This window comes from Ammospiza caudacuta, chromosome 14 (genome assembly GCF_027887145.1).
Source record: "Ammospiza caudacuta isolate bAmmCau1 chromosome 14, bAmmCau1.pri, whole genome shotgun sequence".
Lineage (NCBI taxonomy): Eukaryota > Metazoa > Chordata > Aves > Passeriformes > Passerellidae > Ammospiza > Ammospiza caudacuta.
The window spans coordinates 10,352,155-10,370,117 of NC_080606.1; the positions used below are offsets into that span (position 1 = coordinate 10,352,155).

At 43.3% G+C, this 17,963-nt stretch overlaps 1 protein-coding gene across 1 annotated transcript; it reads right to left on the reverse strand.

Moving 5' to 3' along the window:
• Positions 1–347: 347 nt before the first annotated feature.
• Positions 348–16,623, reverse strand: SH2D1A (SH2 domain containing 1A). The gene is made up of 5 exons (XM_058814214.1): positions 16,569–16,623; positions 15,896–16,162; positions 3,762–3,825; positions 1,278–1,413; positions 348–934 (listed from the first exon to the last, which is right to left on the reverse strand). The coding sequence occupies exons 2-5, from the start codon at positions 16,030–16,032 to the stop codon at positions 894–896; spliced, it is 378 nt and encodes a 125-aa protein (XP_058670197.1). The 5' UTR covers positions 16,033–16,162; positions 16,569–16,623; the 3' UTR covers positions 348–893.
• Positions 16,624–17,963: the final 1,340 nt, after the last annotated feature.

A 17,963-nucleotide genomic window follows, 5' to 3' on the forward strand; every position in this document is an offset into this window, starting at 1 on the left:
CCTAACCCTGCAGAGCTGACAAGTCTTCTAGATTCAAAACTCCCCTCCAGGAGCCCAGCAGCAGCATGGAAACACAGTCCTCTAGATTCAAAACTCCCCTCCAGGAGCCCAGTAGCAGCATGGAAACACACAGAGAGGAAAAGAAAAGCTGTCATGCAAAAATAATTTATTTTTTTAAAATGTATGTGAGGATGGCTTGTTTCAAGAACAGGGAACACCTAAAAGCAAAGAACAAGGCTTTCTACTTCATTGGTGTTCTTGGTTACTCTGTGCATTACTTATGTTCTTGGTCATTGGTGAAAACTACAGATTTTGTTAGAGGGCAGAGCAACTGCTTTGATGGGAAATCAGTTATTGGGGATCCTCACGGTATCACATCTGGAATATCTTTAGGAACTGTATGAATGACAAACACACAGCCCATCCAAGGCAAGGACACTTTAATGTAAATGCTTCTCCTAAGGTTATGAAAGGAGACTTGCCTAATTCTGCATAAATGCCAACCAGAACAAAGCAAAGCAGGATTCAAAGTTAAATAATGTAAAATTAATAACTAATTATTAATTAAGAACTGATCTTGAAGGGAGAAATGTTTTAACTTGACAGTACAAAGAGGGAAAAAAAGACATAAAGGATTTAGCAGTTCATGCTTTTTTATCCTTTCCTGGGAAAAACAAAAACAAAAACAAAAAATATCCCACCCTGAATTCAAAGTACTCTGAAATCTAAACTTCTACATCTTAAGCAATAAATTCTATGAAATACACATTTCTGCAAATGTTACAAGAAAACTCACAGAGTTGTATTTACTATCATATAAACCATTCTGTTTTAAAGCATAGATTAGAGGAGATGCTGGAAGATGTGGTTTTGTCACACTTGGGGAGACATCCTCATGATGGCTGCAGGTGGAAGTCATAGCCTTCATTCCTCCCTAAGAGAAATAATCACAAACATTTGAACAGATGAACAAAATGGACAGTCCAGAAGGCTCTATGAGTAAGGGTGGTGGTGAGGGAAGGCAGCCATTGCTGCCCTAGCACTCAGGAATACACATTCAAAATCCATTCTCTTATCACATTGACAGACCCTGTCTGTAATGAGCACCTGAGTGACAACATTTCAAATCACACAATAGCAAAGTTAGTGACATTTTTGGCAATGTCACTCTGCTGGCCAGTTCAGGTCAAATATACCTGTAGGTCTAAGACCTCTATCCCTGCCACCATGGAGGGCTCTGCTCAGCTGCAGCCAAGGTTTCCTCCCCCCACCAGTACCTGAGGAGTAGTTGGCTTTCACATGGTTGACAACTGGGTTCTGCAGGGGTGTTACAATGCCTTGGTTGGGTTTCTGGAAGGCTGAAATGAGGTTGTGCACTTTCCGAAAGAGCCTCCGTGGGACCCCGGGCGCTGTCTGCAAAGCCAGAGGGGGAGAGGTGAGGAGGGGTGCTGGGCACCCTGTGCTGGCACACAGGCCTTGTCCTCAGAAATGCACACGGCTCCCAGGGAAGGAGCAGCCATGGATGTGAACCCCTGATGTGCCAGTTCCAGGTGAGTCAATGAGCCACACTGCTCTCTGCTCTCCCCTGGCCATCCCAGCCCTCCTACACTGAGCAGTTCCCAGCAGCACAGTGATAGAAAGGTGCAAGAGGGACAATTTCTTAATCACTACAAGAGAATCTCACACTAATTACCCACAGTCACCTGCCACACTAATTAGACAGACTTACAAGTGACCCTTTGCTATTTCTGACCCTGACTTAATGTAGTCAGTGATTTAACCTCCTTACCAATAACTTTTTAGCCTGTATAAGTAAAATAGTTCCATCCTAGAAACACCAGTGAGAAAACCTAGAGAGCAGCCAGGGCTTACAACAGAGAGGGAGTCCTCACACCACTAAATTCCAGCAAGGACACAGCATCTTTGCAAACCCTTCTTGGAGCATTCATTGTTGGTTTATATGTTCATTGAGTATTCCTGTCTACTTCTTGTACAAAGACAGCAGCCAAATGTTACCTATTTATTAAAAGTGAGACTCTTTCTATCTCTCTACATTAGCAATTTTTCAAACAGTATTAAATGAAACTATGTGTGCTTTTAATCAAAAACCCAACATTTATGTTAAATCTTTCAGGGCATTCTCATAATAACTCCTCTTCACCAAAGTCAAGGGAGGACAAGCATGGGTCCTGCCAGCATAGTCCCACTCAGGGGACATTGCTCTCACCCAGCAGCTGTGAGCTAAATTCAGCCTCCCTGGCACCAGCTGGAATCTTCACTCTGGCTGAGATTTCACAGCACTGTTTTAAATTCCCTACCTCATCCTTGAAAGATGGGTGTGATCTGAGCTTGCTCAGACTAACCAGCCACAGGGAAGGCAGCAGAAGCAGGAAAGGACCAGCTGCCTCTGGAGTCTGTTTTGGCTTGCAGGCACACTCTGTGGGGATCAGTTGGACCTAGGCTGCTGTGTCTAACAGCTGAAGCCAGCATGGTCTAAGCAACATTTACTTTAAAATTTCTGTTCCTTAAGGGAAGGATTGGCATCATGGATCTGTAGCTAGAACCTTCTCCTGCAGAGGATGTACAGAGAAGCCTGGGCCTTCAGCACACATAGGATGTGAAATTCAGGTAAGGTTTGCCTAAAATACAGCCAGGGAAAGCCCAAAAGCCACACATAGAGTGCCAGTGGAGGTAAAGGCCAGACATTGTAGCAGATCTACATAGCACCAGAAAACCTCACTGCAGGTGCTGATGTCATCTGGGGCTAGAGGAGGCTGCAGCCTCAGCCAGGGAATTACCCTCCACAGGTGGAGGTCTCCGGAGTCCTGGAATCCTTCCATAGATAACAGTGCTTATCCTGGCATGGTGGGTGCACTGTCACCCTCACCCTGTCCTGAAAAACTTCTGTCTTGGGCACTACAAATCCCAACCCTTACATCAACCTCCTGATGTCTTACAGAAAGAATTACTGGGCACTATTCCCAAGAGTCACACGGATAATTATCTACTCCACAGTAATGTCAGTCATTTCCATCCCCTGATCTGTTCAGAGTAACCCCAAGAACCAGTTTTGTGTTCCAGAATCACTTCTAATACAGTAATAGCCAAGGAATTATGCCTGTCTAGAAATTATATAATATTTGAAATAAATGTTCATTAACATACAAACAGAAAGCCAATTATGAATTAATACACAGAGTACATCCAAAGGGGAAAAAAATCATAAAATAAATAGAGATTAACATCCCAATTTCATGAACCTAAATGTTGTCTGTATTACAAATAATGTTTTTGTGCACCCAAATTACCAGTTTCCCATCAGATGAGTGAAAATATATTTTGTATCAAGATTTGGCTGTACTTTGCACTAATGATGAATTCATCTGGATTAATGAATTAAAACTCTGTACATTGAAAATTATTTCTTTAATATTCTGGCATTGATGGTACATAGGATAGACAGAAACAGATTGTGCTTGTCAAATTATAAAACCACAATATTTTTGCCATTTAAAATGATCCAAAATGATGCACTATTGCATTATGCAACAGCTGAAATGAAACAGGGAATTAATTTATGAGTTCTAGACTGTCAGAAGTGGCACCAAGACATCTTACTGATGGATGCACTCTAGATCGATTACCATCAATGAAAATCAGACTAGGCAGAAACATGAATAATTTGAATATATTTCATTAAATCTATAATCTATATCAAACAGGATGTAGAAATTTTCAGAAGGGAAAGGAGAAGTACACACCTCAGCACTCCAGGATCCAGCTTCTGTCTGGGACACTCTGTAGGTATAAACATAACCCTGATGCCTGTGGGGAAAAAAAAAAAAAAAAGTATTTTTTATTCATTTCTCCTGACAGTTTTCACAAGAACTACATTATTATGTGAGAATTATCTCATTTGCTAACTTTTCCTTAAAGATAAATTCAGCTCTAAAGGCTCGAGGTAGCTAAAAAACCACTGGATAGATGCAGTGTTAAACCTACTGGGGTTTTTTGGGATGAGAGGGATTGGTCTGACCCGGATCTAGTTTAGCAGTATTCAGTTATTTTAGGTTAAATGGTGTTGCTTCTATTCCTTCCTCAGCATTTTTATTAATTTTTTTCAGTGATGTCCTTTCACTGACACACACCAGAAACACTTTGCCTGCAAAAAGAGGTGTACTATTGACAGGTAGCATTACCATTCTGTGACTTGCTTAAATGCAAATGTTAACAGCAGCAATTACTGTAATTTATTTGGAAAACTACACCTAAAAAAAGGACTTAAATCAATTACTCTTTGCTTTGCCCATATGTTCCTAACTTTCAAATACTGTCTCCAAAAAGAGACATATAAGGCTATGGAATCTTCCTTCTTTTAAAATCAAAGTCTTTGGGGAATTAGCCATAGACTATTAACACAAGACACAACTTGTGCCAAAGTCACTCTTGCTTCTCTCACAAACCCAACTCAGTGAATGATTTACATGGTAGATTACTACACTAATATCCAAAAATTTAACTCAGAAACAATTAATAGAGGCTCCATGGGTACAGCATTAGTTTAGATGGTATCAGATAAGAAAGACTGTATTGAATTCAAGCAGCATTTGGACGGTGCTCTCAGGCACATGGTGTGATTCTTGGGATGTCCTCTGCTGTGCCAGGAATTGGACTCAATGATCCCGATGGGTCCCTTCTAACTCAGCATATCCTATTATTCTATGCTTCTGTTTCACACTACATACGTTTACATGAATACACAGCAGGATTTTAAGGACCATTCCCTATTTTGCCATCAATTCTTATTCTTAAGAAAGCAGGAATATACTGTATTTACTTCCAGTTATGCATGGCATTATAGCAGCTACTACAAAATATAAGAAACCATCAGTGACACAGACATCATATGATTGCAATTACTCATGATCTGCGTCAAATTCCTGTTTAAAAGTCATTACAGCAACCTTTGCAAAGTGGTGGCTGGTATAATAGAAGGAAGTTGTTAAGAGCTGGCACTCTGCTACAACCCAGAAAAGTGGGAGCAAAATGCCTGTGATGATTTGTGAACTCTGCCCCCACCACTTGAGTCCCACTGTGATTAGGCACAGAGGTGAAGGACACAAAGCCATCCCCTCCCATCCAGGCTGCTGCAGGGACAACTCCCTGTGCACAGCTGAGACACCGCCCTCCTCTCCTCAAGTATGGGACTGTGCCTGACACTGCCCCACAATCCCATCACAGCTTCATCCACCTCTTCATGCCTACCTAGGAGAGCCTTTTCCCTGACTTTCTGTACGCCACCAGACAGACATGGAAAGCAGCTGGCCATGCTCACAGAAACCTAAGGAGGAAAACAACCATCACTGGTTTTCCCCTCTTTTTTCCCCAGCAAACTGCAGTCCATCAGGGATTTGGACCCTGGGAAGAAACATGAACAACCTGCTGTGGCTGCAGAAGGAGGGAAGAATGTGGAGCTGCTTTCCTGTCCATGCCACAGCACCACGGTCAGTGGTGTTTGAAGCCACAACTCAAGCCCAGTGGCCAAAAGCACATTCCTCTAAGCCACTAGATTATGTATGTTCTTGTTCAGGGAACCCAGTGTCTCCCTTTAGGGCCCTCAGACAGTCTTGTACCATCTCTTCTTAAAGATTGACAGCTGTGCTTGTGTCATCAGCTTTCTATAACATTATGTTCACATGAATCTTTTATTTTAAATCACAAGGAGCTTTGCTGTATCTAAACATGTAGAATACCAGCCAACACACAGTTACTGAAATGAGGATTTTACAGGCCATAATGTACTGGAAAGTACCTGAGAGGTCCTGGCATTTTGTTCCATCTCTTTGAAGTGGGTATTTAACCTTTTACACGGTGATTTTTTTCAAGTCTCAAAGCTGTCAGTATGATTCTTTCTACACATCTAAAACTCATTGTCTTGACTTCTATTTTCAGTATTACATTGTGCACAAGGATATGAGCAACCTGGTCTAGTGGGTGGCATCCCTGCCCACATCAGGACAAGCTGGAACTAGATGGTTAGATGAGCTAGGAGATGTTTAAAGTCCCTTCCAATCCAAGCAATTTTATGATTCTATGATTCTAGTACCCTTGCTTGATTCTTGGTTTTCCCAAAGGTTTTCCCAACTGCTTCAGTCCCTTTAAAATCCGATTTTTCCACAAACAGCACGATTATCTGGAAAGCCACTATTTGTTGTTTCTTTCACTGTTTTCTCTACATAAGAGGTTGCATGAGTTGCATGAGTTGAAGAGGTTGAGGGGCTGTGGTGCTGTTCTGACTGTGAGCTGTCTGTTGGCTCTCAGCACTATACCAGAAAGGTTTTCTAAGCAGACTGAATTCAAAAATAGAGGTCAGATAAAATAATATTCAGTATTGAAGTATGGTGAGATACAATGCAGCTATCCTACATTTTTCAAAATATCACACTGTAAAATATTTCAGCTGAGCACAGGGAAAGCACAAAGGATAGTTCAGGTTAAAAGCCCATGAGGTTTGAAAAAGGAACAAGAATTTGAGAAGATGGATGCTTTGAGCACAGTGTGGAGAATGGGAAGAGAATGACATTGTTATCACAGCTTCCTGAGGGACAAGTGAGAGCTCTCCACTCTCTTGGAAAATGTTCATGTTTCTCCCAGAGAAGGAAAGACTGAAAGGTCTGAGGGATTTTACTGTGCTTAAGTTGAAAAACACAACATTATCATCTGTTATTGGCTCTGAAGCCACCAGAAAAGCAAGACACTGAGTAAATGGGAGATGACCTGGACATCCCCATCTGCCTCTGCAAAGGCAATGCACAAAGGAAGGGAAGGTGCATTTTGTTCAGAGGATGCACTGCTAGATCTTCCCATTGAACTACTTTCCACTGGGACCTTGGTCTCCACAAAATGAATTACAGCTCATCCGATAAGTACTCTCCCAATGAATGTGATCTTATCAAAACTTTCTGTCATGCAGCAGGAACTTACTTCATTACCACTTCAAAGAGTGTTTTACCTTCCATATTTAGAGATGTGATTTTAGGTGAAGTTTACTGCTATATGGGCAAAAGCCACCCATGAGAAAGGTTTTTATGATTTAATCTACCTTACATGAACTAAGATCAGTGTGGGCTGAAGGAAGATCAAGGTGTTTTTCTTGAAAGAAAAATTATATACACAAATTAAAATTGAGATTGCAGAGGACATTACCTTCCAAAGAGTAAAGCATGTAAAACTGGAAAAAATCAGGTGAAAAAATTCATTTACTGAAGCTTAAGTCTCAGCAAATGAGAAATTCCCCAGCTAACATGAGAGGACAGCTCAATTTTCTACATTTTCTCTCTTCAGAGCAGAAAAAAAAGCTCCTAGAGAGACACAATGTTCCTATATGTGGTGCGAGCTCAGGGAGAACTCTCAGTGACACTGGTGTATCAGCACATCTTGGAGGAGGACCAGTTCATGACACCCAGGTAAAGATTCACTGAGGGGCTCCCCCATTGCTTCACCTGTCCCAAGCACAGACACAGCCCCACTCACAACAGCAAAGCTCCTCTCTCCTGTCAGTGAAGCTCAGGGGAGAGAAATAATTCATGAATTAATATCTTGATGAGACTCTATAAGTTTTTGATCATAGGCAAAAAATACCAAAATGCTGGTGAGGGGAAGCAGAAAAGAGCCACTGCTGTAAGGACAATACCAGACAGCACTTAGGAAACAGTGCTTTGGTCACTACTAATGACATTTTTGTGACATCTCATTTTCTTTTGTCTCCATAGGGAAGGATATGTTATACCAGCTGGGAACTGCACTAACACAGGCTCTGTTTAAATACTTTCCCTTGGAAAACTTTGTCAAAGGAAAACCCAGAAAAAGTTGCTATTATAGGAATACTTTATATTATAGGCTTCTTTTTTCTTTATAGCCAGATAATTCCTCCCAAAGAGTTACCAAGGCATCATTCACAGATGACATACTGAAACACCATCTGTCTACCTGTCCTCTCCATTCCTCCTTTTTAGCTGTGATCAGACCTGTTAAAGCTGCATTACAGGTGAATGATTACAATCTTCTGCACCATTGGAATAGCCCGAGGACATTACACGCATGCTGCAAATTAAAATTAATGATGACATTTCAGCTGCGTGGTACACTTTAAAATCATTTCCAAATACTTTGCATCTCAGCTGGGAAATTTTATTAAACTAATTTTTATTCATTTCTGAGCCCCAAATTCAACACATTAAAAGGGAGAAAAACAGACACAAGGCAAAGCCATGTCAGCAATAAATTACATCAATTTCTTCCTCTGTACGTATCTTTCTCTTCAGATGTCTTTGCATTATGTCAATCAGCTCTTCTTACCTGGTACATTTACAACCTGACCTTACCTTGGGATTTAACTTTACAACATAGTTTAAGAACCAGACCATGGTGTAGCCTAAAAACAGTGTTTCTGGGCATTAGACTGCCCAGAGACAGTTTCTTATAACTTTGCCACATTTCACCATTCCAGACTGAAATTTCGTTTCTTAGGTATTTGCCTCACCCTCATTTAGGGATGGAGAAGGCAGAAGGAAACACGCTAGGCAAAACAGTGCTTTCCCCAAGTTTAAAAAAAACCCAAAAAACTTATAATTGTCAGAGGAGGGGGTGCGCAGTTTTCAGAGTAAGACATACAATTTGTTTGAAAGAAGGTTTATCTCTTGCACTCTCTGAAAGCAGCAGTGGCTCTCTAGGCTGCAAGAGAAGCACCCTCTAAAGGCTGCTAGCAGTTGTAGCATCACCATGTCTGGGCTGGCTGTACCATGGGCACTCAGCCAAGCAGTGTCCATGAGTTCAAACACGTGTGTTGCCTGGCCTAGATTAGTGAGATTCAAACCAGAAGGTAATTTAGTAATTGGGTGTCTTGGGCAGGAAGTTTGGGATCAGGTGGGATGGATGCGGAAGGAAAGAAAAGGGGACCAATATCTACGCAATCTGGGCAAGGAAACAGCACAAATATTGAACCTCTGACAGAAAGACTAAGTGAGTAAGGAAGGGGATATACAAAGGTAAAGTATGAGGGGGCTTGGTCTGGGAGAAGCACAAAATGCTGAAACAACTAGGAGCAGAAGATGGGTGTTTTGGAAGCCAAAGTTGTATGAAACAAGGAAGGAGACCTCAGCAATGCAAGCAAAGTCAGCAAGTTGTGCAAAGTAACATTGGGTAGCCTCAGAAGCCCTTCCCATGGCCTTTACACTGGGAACCCAAAGCTGGAGGGTACTGCAGGCCTGGGGCTGCTGTGTCACCTTTCTCTTCTGTGAAACAGAGCTAAACTCTCCATCTCTCAAGCAGAGACAATGCTTAGAAACCACTTAATGCTATGGAGGGGAGCACCCCACTGCTCTGGAGAGGAGCCCTGCTGGGGACCCAAGGGGACTCCGGAGCAGGAGTCAATGGCACGGAGCAGAGGAGCACCAGAGCTCAGGCTGGAGCCACGTCTGCCCCACCACAGGCATTTGATGTAGGTACAGATCAGCTCCTGAGTGCCCACAGGAAACAACTTCAGGCAGTTTCCTGGTGGGCAGCCCTGGGCAGGGAATGTGGGTGATGGCATGGGCACAACAGGAGATACAGAGGTGGGAGATGGCTACCACAAGGCCAAAACTCCTGACTTTAGGGGAATACACAGCAGTTCCTCAGGGCCTTTAAGCTTCTCCTCACTCTCTCCTAGAATTTGTATGTTCTTTTTGACAAACAGACTGATTCTCTCCTTATTTAGGTCTCAGCTAAGTACAGCAACTCAGAAATTACCACCCTTCAGCTAACTCAACCTGAAGAAATAACCTTCACATTGAGATCATGTGCAAGATATAAGCTCTATGTCTCCAAGAGTGAATAAAATAGGTTAAACTGGTGTTTACAACATCTGAAAAGCCCAACGGAGTGACTGTAGCTTAAACCACAGCAGCACTTGAGTGAACACTCCTGTCACTGATTTCTGTCACTGATTCCTTTATCAACACTTCTTGTGGGAAAAATTTACCCTCAATACCACAGGAGTAATACATATTAACTTGCTGTAATGCTGTAGCATTATAAAAAAATGCATTGTCTTGATTTTCTCTTCTGAAATTAACAAAAGCTTAAAAGAGAAATTTAAGTCTCGTGAAATAGCTCTGAATTTATGCAGAGATTTCTGTGGAAGATTGTCAGTATCTTTACCGCTTCAACACTCCTAACTATCCAAAGAAATGCTGCTGATTTACCTAAAGAGCAAGAGTGAAGCCTTTCTGAGCAGGGTTTTGTCAGTCTGGTACAAGGAGATTCCAGCCAAAAGCAATACTTTAAAGAGGAATTTCTTGAAATTCAGAAATAAATTAAGAATTTATTAAAATCTGAGATGCTAAATGGAAGGATATTACTTTATGGCAGGCCAATAACTTAGCCTCCCACTAAGTTTCATCAATTCCATGACTCAGGCTGTCTACCTTTGCAAGAAAAGTCATTGGAATATGTGAAGGCCATTAGCCAAGTTATGCTCAGCAAAGACTACACTCACTCTGGTTAGCAGGCGCCTGAAATACTCACCTTAGTAAAATTTACCATTGTGCTACAGAAGACTTTTTTTCAAATTCTGAAAACAGCGTGTGATATTTGCAACAGCAATACTGAATTGAGAGGCTTCTTCTTTTGTTTCAAATTACATCTTAAATGATGATGAAGATTATGTGCAGTGTTATTAAAAAATGCAATTATTCTGCCATGTCTATCAAAAAGAATACATAGGAAACAAAGGAAATGCTAAGCAGAAGCTGGCTTGTGATCCTGTACTACACCTTCGTACTGTACAGCTGATGTATCTGTCTCATCAGAAAGTTTCAGCACGTTGCCTTGAACTTGTGCACCGTGGTTACAGTGACAGAAAAAATAGCACACGTAAAATCTGATAGGACTGCAGCCTATCCCTGTTGCCATTACTGTTGCTTGAAGAGCTCTAAACAGCTTTCAATTCCAGCTTTTGATTATTCTCCACAAATTTAATGCAGCACAGAACACAAACGGCTGGTTTCAAACAAATCATCTGAACATACAGTTTGACAAGCACGTCGTGTTTGTCTTACTTACAGCTCTGAAACAACTACTAACATTCTCAGTATTTTCAAGCATGTGGATTTTAAAACCCAAACTACAAATGCTTTATCTTTGCCAATTCAGGCATGAGCTGCTTGTTCCTGCATGTGTGCTCATATATCTGTAAAGGAACGTGGGGCTTTTGGCACTCTCAGGCATTTTCTTATACATTTTTCAGGGAGGGTTGAAGAGGCTGCTCCTCAAAGTAGTCACCATTAGTGTGCCCCGTGTCCCCCATTGACTTCATTAGGAGCTGTGAGCACAGAGGATTTCTGAGAGTGCTAAAAATGTCAAACGGGGCCCTGAGCAGAGAGGAAACCAAACCAGTAAAGAAAGCTCCCTGGAACAATCAGGCTTGATATTAAAACCCTGGCGTACTGTGTGTAGTGTCTAACTTGTTTATGGGTAAAACGTGTATGCTTTATAAAGCATATGCATTTCTTCTAGACCAGTTCTCAGGAAGAACAAAAATCTTGCTTTTCAGTTCAACTCTAAAAACTTCCAGGAAAGAGTTGTGTACCTCTGCTGACATATTCCAAACATCCTTAAAGTAGATATTATCAATTCAATAATGATATTCATACAATGAAGACCCAGGAGCATCTGGTATTAAAATCTTTGCCAAAATTTGAAAGCAACACCTCTGCTTGCAAGAGCCCCAGAGCATACAATTGCAAATCAAAACCTTCCTACTCTTCCATGCATAGTTTAATTGTGGTCTTAAAATATTTTTGAAAGTGGGTCCTTTGTGCTTTGCTGCAGTCACAACCAAGAAAATATTCATTGTCTCTTTGAAAGCTTTCAGGCACACCACGTTCACATCCCAGCTTCAGAAAGTGGAAAGTGGCATTCAAGGGAGATAAATCAGTAGCTCAGGAGAAACAAAGAAGAGAGAAAGCAGAGTGTTTTCTAGATGAATGCTCCAACAGGGTCCTGCCTGCTGCAGTTACCCACCTCTATAGGTCAGGTTTTATGCTACTACCTGTCTCTTTTATGCTTGCCCTGTAAAATCAGCGTCAGTCACAAGGGATTCATGAAGTCTTTGACTCTTCTCCTTTTTAAAGGTCAGGGCTCTGCTTCTTAATTGGAAAAGCAAAAGGTGAATGAGCCTGACCATGAACACTGCAGTCCTCATTGTGTGCCTTAAGAGGCTCAAAGCCTGCCAAAATATGTCAGGGCTTTTTCAAGGGAGAGGATGTGGTGGTGATGGTGGCATTACAAATTTATGCAGTTTCTTGGGAAAAGGAGACATTGTTTGAGCATAAGCAATGCAGTGAAATCACAGGGCTTGACAATTAGAGTACCTGGAAGTGGAAGTGCAGAGCAGCCACTAATGTGAATTCAAGTAGATGACACCACTGTCATCCAAATACATGCTTAATTGCTCTTTTGATAAATATTTCTTTTCTCTTTATCAGAACTGTGCCTTGTAATTCCCCTGTGATGGGAAAAGGAACCCTAAATATGGTTAGAACTAGGAAGCTGCAGGACTTTATGTTTGTTTTGGTTTGTTTTATTTCCCCAGGGAAGTGGAGGGAGAGGGCAAAGAAGACAGACTGAACATGTCTTGATTTTGGAAAACTAGGCTATTTTTCTCTTTTTGTTTTCTAAGGGCAATAGAAACACTACCAGCAGCATAAAACACATACACTCCTGGTAGAAATTTTCACTGGAAACATGAAAAATATTTTGTTTAGCTCTGATACTTACTGCAGTATATCTAATGGCTGACCAGCTCTATTTCCCATGTTTCAAAGATCATTACTTCTAGTAAATTCATCTTTTGTCTGATCTTCATATGTCTATATATTCTTATAGTGATCTTTGGCATGGATTCTGAACCAAAATGTAACCTGCTGAATAACTTTGCTATTCCTAATAATTTCCATTATTTATTTAGAATGAAGCATTTTAAAAAGCAGAGAAATACTTATTCTTTCTTTAATTTTCTTTTCCTTACAGAGTGAAAACAGCAACTGCTGCACACTTCCCTCAGTTTTTACCAGAGCTGCCCTGCACATGGATGTTTGTCACCTGTTCCATCTCTGCCCTTGATGTTCAGACTGGAATTTGGACTGGTTATGTCCATTGGCTTCTTTGCCAAAGCCAGGCTTAGCATTCTCCACCAAACAGAGATCTCTACCTCTCACACCTTCCTTTCCTTTCCTGCAGTCTCTCCACTAAAGTGCTCTGCTTTGGCAAACTTAACCTGTCAAAGCACTTCTCTAGTTTATAGCCCACATTTCTTCAAACTGTCAATGCCATCTCAGTGTGGGATCCTTTCCTGGTATAAAAACTGTCCTCACAGTTAGTGTGTGACATGCTCTTTACCATATCTGCTATTTCTTACATAATTATTTGAATTGACTATTAAGAATAATTGGAACCAAGGCTTAATTCTACAATTTTTCAGCCACCTTTTTTTCTGTATCAGTTCATACTCATCATAACATTTTTCATTTAAATTTTATCTGGATTTATCCAAGATGCTATTTCAAATTTCCTTTACAGAATAACTATTAAGGACCTATGTTCTGAGCCTGCAGAACACTCACCATTAATTTTTGGTTTTTTGCTTTTACCCTTTTGTTTATCATACATATGTTTCAATGCAACATACCATGGAGACATGAATGACCCATAATTTTAGAAGCAATTTGGTCTGTTTCTTACTGAAGTATCTTTTCCTCCAAAGATTGCAGAGCTTCACAGCTAGAAAAGCTTTAATTTCTTCCTATTTTCATTTTCTATATTTTATTTCATTTATGAAATTTCTTTCAAAGGGCATAAATTACTAACAATAAATCCCAGCTGATAGTGTACAACTGAAAGACCTTGTTACATACCTACAACCTGATTTAGACTGATGGTAGACTAATTCTAGTATTCTCTGTCTTATTCAGCATTGTAACATTCTTCCTGACCCTTTCTCTAATGCCTTAGTGTTTCACCTGCACTGAATGACTTCTGAGTGTAAGGGTGGTATATCCCCATTTCCTCTCATAGTTATTTTAAAGAGATTCTGCTTTTATTGCTTATTCCCATCCCAGGAATCATAGCACTCCTTACCTCCTGCTATGTCTCTTCCATTTTCATTTAACTCAAGATACTTCTTATTGCCCATTTTTCAGCTCACTGTTAAGGCATTTGTTAGCAGGAACACCTAACTTGGTTCACCTGATTTCATAAGAGAAGAAAAAATACAGCCTCTGCCACAAAGACCTTCCCTGAGAAGAGTATTGTGTATTTTTGGATTATCTATAACCATCTTGCATGTCTCCATTTACTGGTCTATAACAGGAAGATAATGACGCTCACCCAGGGCTTAATTACATTGTCAGAAATGTATTCAAGGGATTTGGGGAAAACCTGACTTAGGACATTTCTTCCCCTTGTGTTTTTTTGCCAGGTACCCGAGTTCCTTCTGTTAGCTGATTTCATGCTGGACCTAAAAGGGTTTTCTCTAGTGGTCCTTCTCCTACTGAAGTACAGCATAAGTGTCATCTTTGTTCCTCTGATGCAACAGTACAGCGTCAGCAGGACTCCCGAGAATTTTGCCAACAGTAGGGTAATTTAATTTCCTCATTAAAATGAGGTCCTATGAATAGAAAGCCTCTTAGCTCTCCCAGGGGAACCTTTACCCTCTCTCTGACAGACCATCCCATCAGATGTCTCCCTTTTCACCCTATTTGATGAAACACTATTGTGTAGTTTGTCACCATCAGTATTTCATGTGCATTACAGGCAGTTTGCTCCAAGCCACAAGCTTGTGGGACTGAGAGCATCCTGAACAAAGGCACATTGTGGATAGCAGCACTCAGTGTTACCTTTCCCATGACAGGGTCACTGGGGATGCTGCTGAGCACACCCATGAGCACACCAGGGAAGCAGAAGAACACAGACAGAAGGCAAGAGGGTTATCCAGCACAAAGAGGATACACACACCATCCTGAGCCAAGTCGCATGGCATTTCTCCATGGCACCTTGCTTATCCTTTCTATGTGCCTGTCTGATTTCTCTTTACAGCTTTTTGTCTGTGGGAAGCGTGGGCTCTGCAAGGCAAAACCTGCTCCTCTTTGCTTTTCAAGGGACCCCACTCCACTTATTGCACCCCTCTCTCTTAAGCCAAGGTGAAGGAGCCAAAAGTCTCACTCATGTAAGCAGATGGCAACACTAGAACATACTTTGTTGTGGGGCACCCCGTATTGTGGAGGGGACTGTCGGCAACCAGCTGCCGCCTGAGCAGCCCTGGCAGCCCCGCACTCCCGGCCCACTGCCCCGGCCAGCCCCGCACTCCCGGCCTGCTCCCGGCCCGCTGCCCCTGCCAGCCCTGTGCTCCCGGCCCGCTGCCCTGCCAGCCCTGTGCTCCCGGCCCGCTGCCCTGCCAGCCCTGTGCTCCCGGCCCGCTCCCGGCCCGCTGCCCTGCCAGCCCTGTGCTCCCGGCCCGCTCCCGGCCCGCTGCCCCTGCCAGCCCTGTGCTCCCGGCCCGCTCCCGGCCCGCTGCCCTGCCAGCCCTGTGCTCCCGGCCCGCTCCCGGCCCGCTGCCCCTGCCAGCCCTGTGCTCCCGGCCTGCTCCCGGCCCGCTGCCCCTGCCAGCCCCGCACTCCCGGCCCGCTGCCCTGCCAGCCCTGTGCTCCCGGCCCGCTGCCCCTGCCAGCCCCGCACTCCCGGCCTGCTCCCGGCCCGCTGCCCTGCCAGCCCTGTGCTCCCGGCCCGCTCCCGGCCCGCTGCCCTGCCAGCCCTGTGCTCCCAGCCCGCTCCCGGCCCGCTCCCGGCCCGCTCTCACAGCACGCAGAGGCAGTAGACCCCCGGGATGCTCTCGCTGTCCCGCAGCAGGTAGCTGCCGTCCGTGCCCGCCGCCAGCAGCAGCTTCTCCCCAGCCTCTCGGGTGATGGCCCCGTGGTAGACGGGCACTGTGTCCATGCCAGGGCCTGTCCCGCTGCAGCTGCTCTCCCGTGCCTCAGCCGTGTGCTCCCTCAGCCTCCCGTCTTGGTGGCAGATGTAAACAGGATGTGTTCACACCTCTGAACCCTCTGCACGGGGTGAGACGGCACTGAGGGAAGAGTGAGGAACGAACACACAATTTTTGTGGGTTTTTTTTTTTTCCTATGCCCCTTTCTGTCTTCCTTTTACGTAGGCTATAACATCTTCGCACCCTCACAGCTCTCCTGCAGAGGTGTCATCTCACATCGGCTCTCGGCCATGTGGCTCCTGCTCAGCAGGGATGGCGCTGGGGCACACGATGGCCAGGGGGTCTGTGGCTGGGACAGGACCAGGGCACTTCTGTCAGCGCTGTGCCAGGCACTCCCCTCTTCTGCTGTTAACCCAAGGGGATTATTACTCCAATGAGGGATTGTTTTTAACCTCTTGTTTTTAAAATCGCTTTTTTAAAAAGGGATGAGAGTAGAGGAAGTCAGCTGACCTCTTTGTCTCTGTCCCTGTCCCACCAGTGCACTCACCTCAGGCTGCAGGTGCAAGCACAGCCCCTGCTCCACAGCAGCTGCTCCTGTGCCCACAGACACCAGCCGAGTCACCTCGCCAGGGGTTGTTTTCAAAGCCTTTGGTGCTGTTTAACTCTGTTAATGTCAGGCTGGTCATTGCTCCTACTTGGACGCAGCCTTGGCACATACAAGGCTCACACCTTCCTGGATGCCATCGCTGCCAATGCTGCCTTCATGTGGAGCATGAGCTGGCATCCAAAACCCTGAGCCATGTCTGAAAGAGACGTTTCTCTTCACCTGCTGTGGCTGAAGACAGTTCCTCAGTATACCTGTCAATTGAATGCTCCCACATGCACATGCACAGCTGTTTGCAAACAAGCTGTCAATGTGCTTTAATGTGCCCCACAGATATTTCCACCCCACAGATATTTCCACCCATGGAAAAACTTAGCATGTTTCCCTGCAGTTATGGCCACCATGGGGCTGCAGCAAGCTCAGGGCTAAATTCATCCCTGGCATGGGGATGCCACCCTCTCTCAAAGAGCCACTTTCCCACACCTGTGTACGTGAGCAAGAAGATGGTAAAATATAGAAATAAATACGGGTTGTGGTTATGATTGATTGCTTTTAAATTGAGTTTACTAGCAGGACAGGACAGAATTAAATAATCTCATCCAGCTGCTCACAGATGCTGTGTCCTTGTTGAAGTTAAGGATAGGTGAAAAAATAGCTTTTCAGATACACACAGTTCAGGAACAGAAATGAAATTAAAAAATAGCAAAACTAATAGCTGTTCTCAATCAAGCAAAGTGTTTTCTCTCAACCATTTCACAGTGCATGTCTTTACTTTTTGATCTTCAATGTAGTTTTTCCTTGGAAATATTATTTTCAAACTGGCTTTAGTTTTTCCTTTTGAGGGATGGGCATTTCTGATGTGAGAGTCACAGGGCAGCTCGAGCATGGGGCACTGCACAAAGTTACTGATGGCAAAGCTGCAGCCAAGAGCCTCTTTCCCCACAGGGAGACCCTGGCAAGTGACTGCCTCCCTGGCTGGCACTGAGAGGCTCAGAAAGTTGCAGAAACCTCAGCTGAAGAGAGACTGAAAACTCCCACCACCGAGTTTATGGCCTTTCTATCTCATTATGCAGGTATTCATTACCCCTTTACGTGAACCTGGGGACTCAGACATCCTGCTTGGTTTTTTAAACCAGTTGTTAAAGTATTTGCACATAAAGTAGCTACTGCCTACTGCAAATCTGATTAACGTGGACAGCAACAAGCTGTAAAGCTGCTGCCTATTTCTTCTCATTTTCCAAACTACCTGTGCTCTTTGGGGATTTCATCTAACTTTCCAATTTCTTAACCTATTCTCAATATTTATATCTGATATCAGAAAAAGTATTTGTGTAATTG

Excerpts from the sequence above, each read along its gene's own strand:
- SH2D1A (XM_058814214.1), bottom strand. The coding sequence starts at position 16,032 with ATGGACACAGTGCCCGTCTACCACGGGGCCATCACCCGAGAGGCTGGG. Across the intron at positions 3,826-15,895 it reads GTCTACTGCCTCTGCGTGCT|GCATCAGGGTTATGTTTATA; the intron begins GTGAGAGCGGGC and ends TTTTCCCCACAG. Across the intron at positions 935-1,277 it reads GAAAGCCAACTACTCCTCAG|GGAGGAATGAAGGCTATGAC; the intron begins GTACTGGTGGGG and ends TATTTCTCTTAG.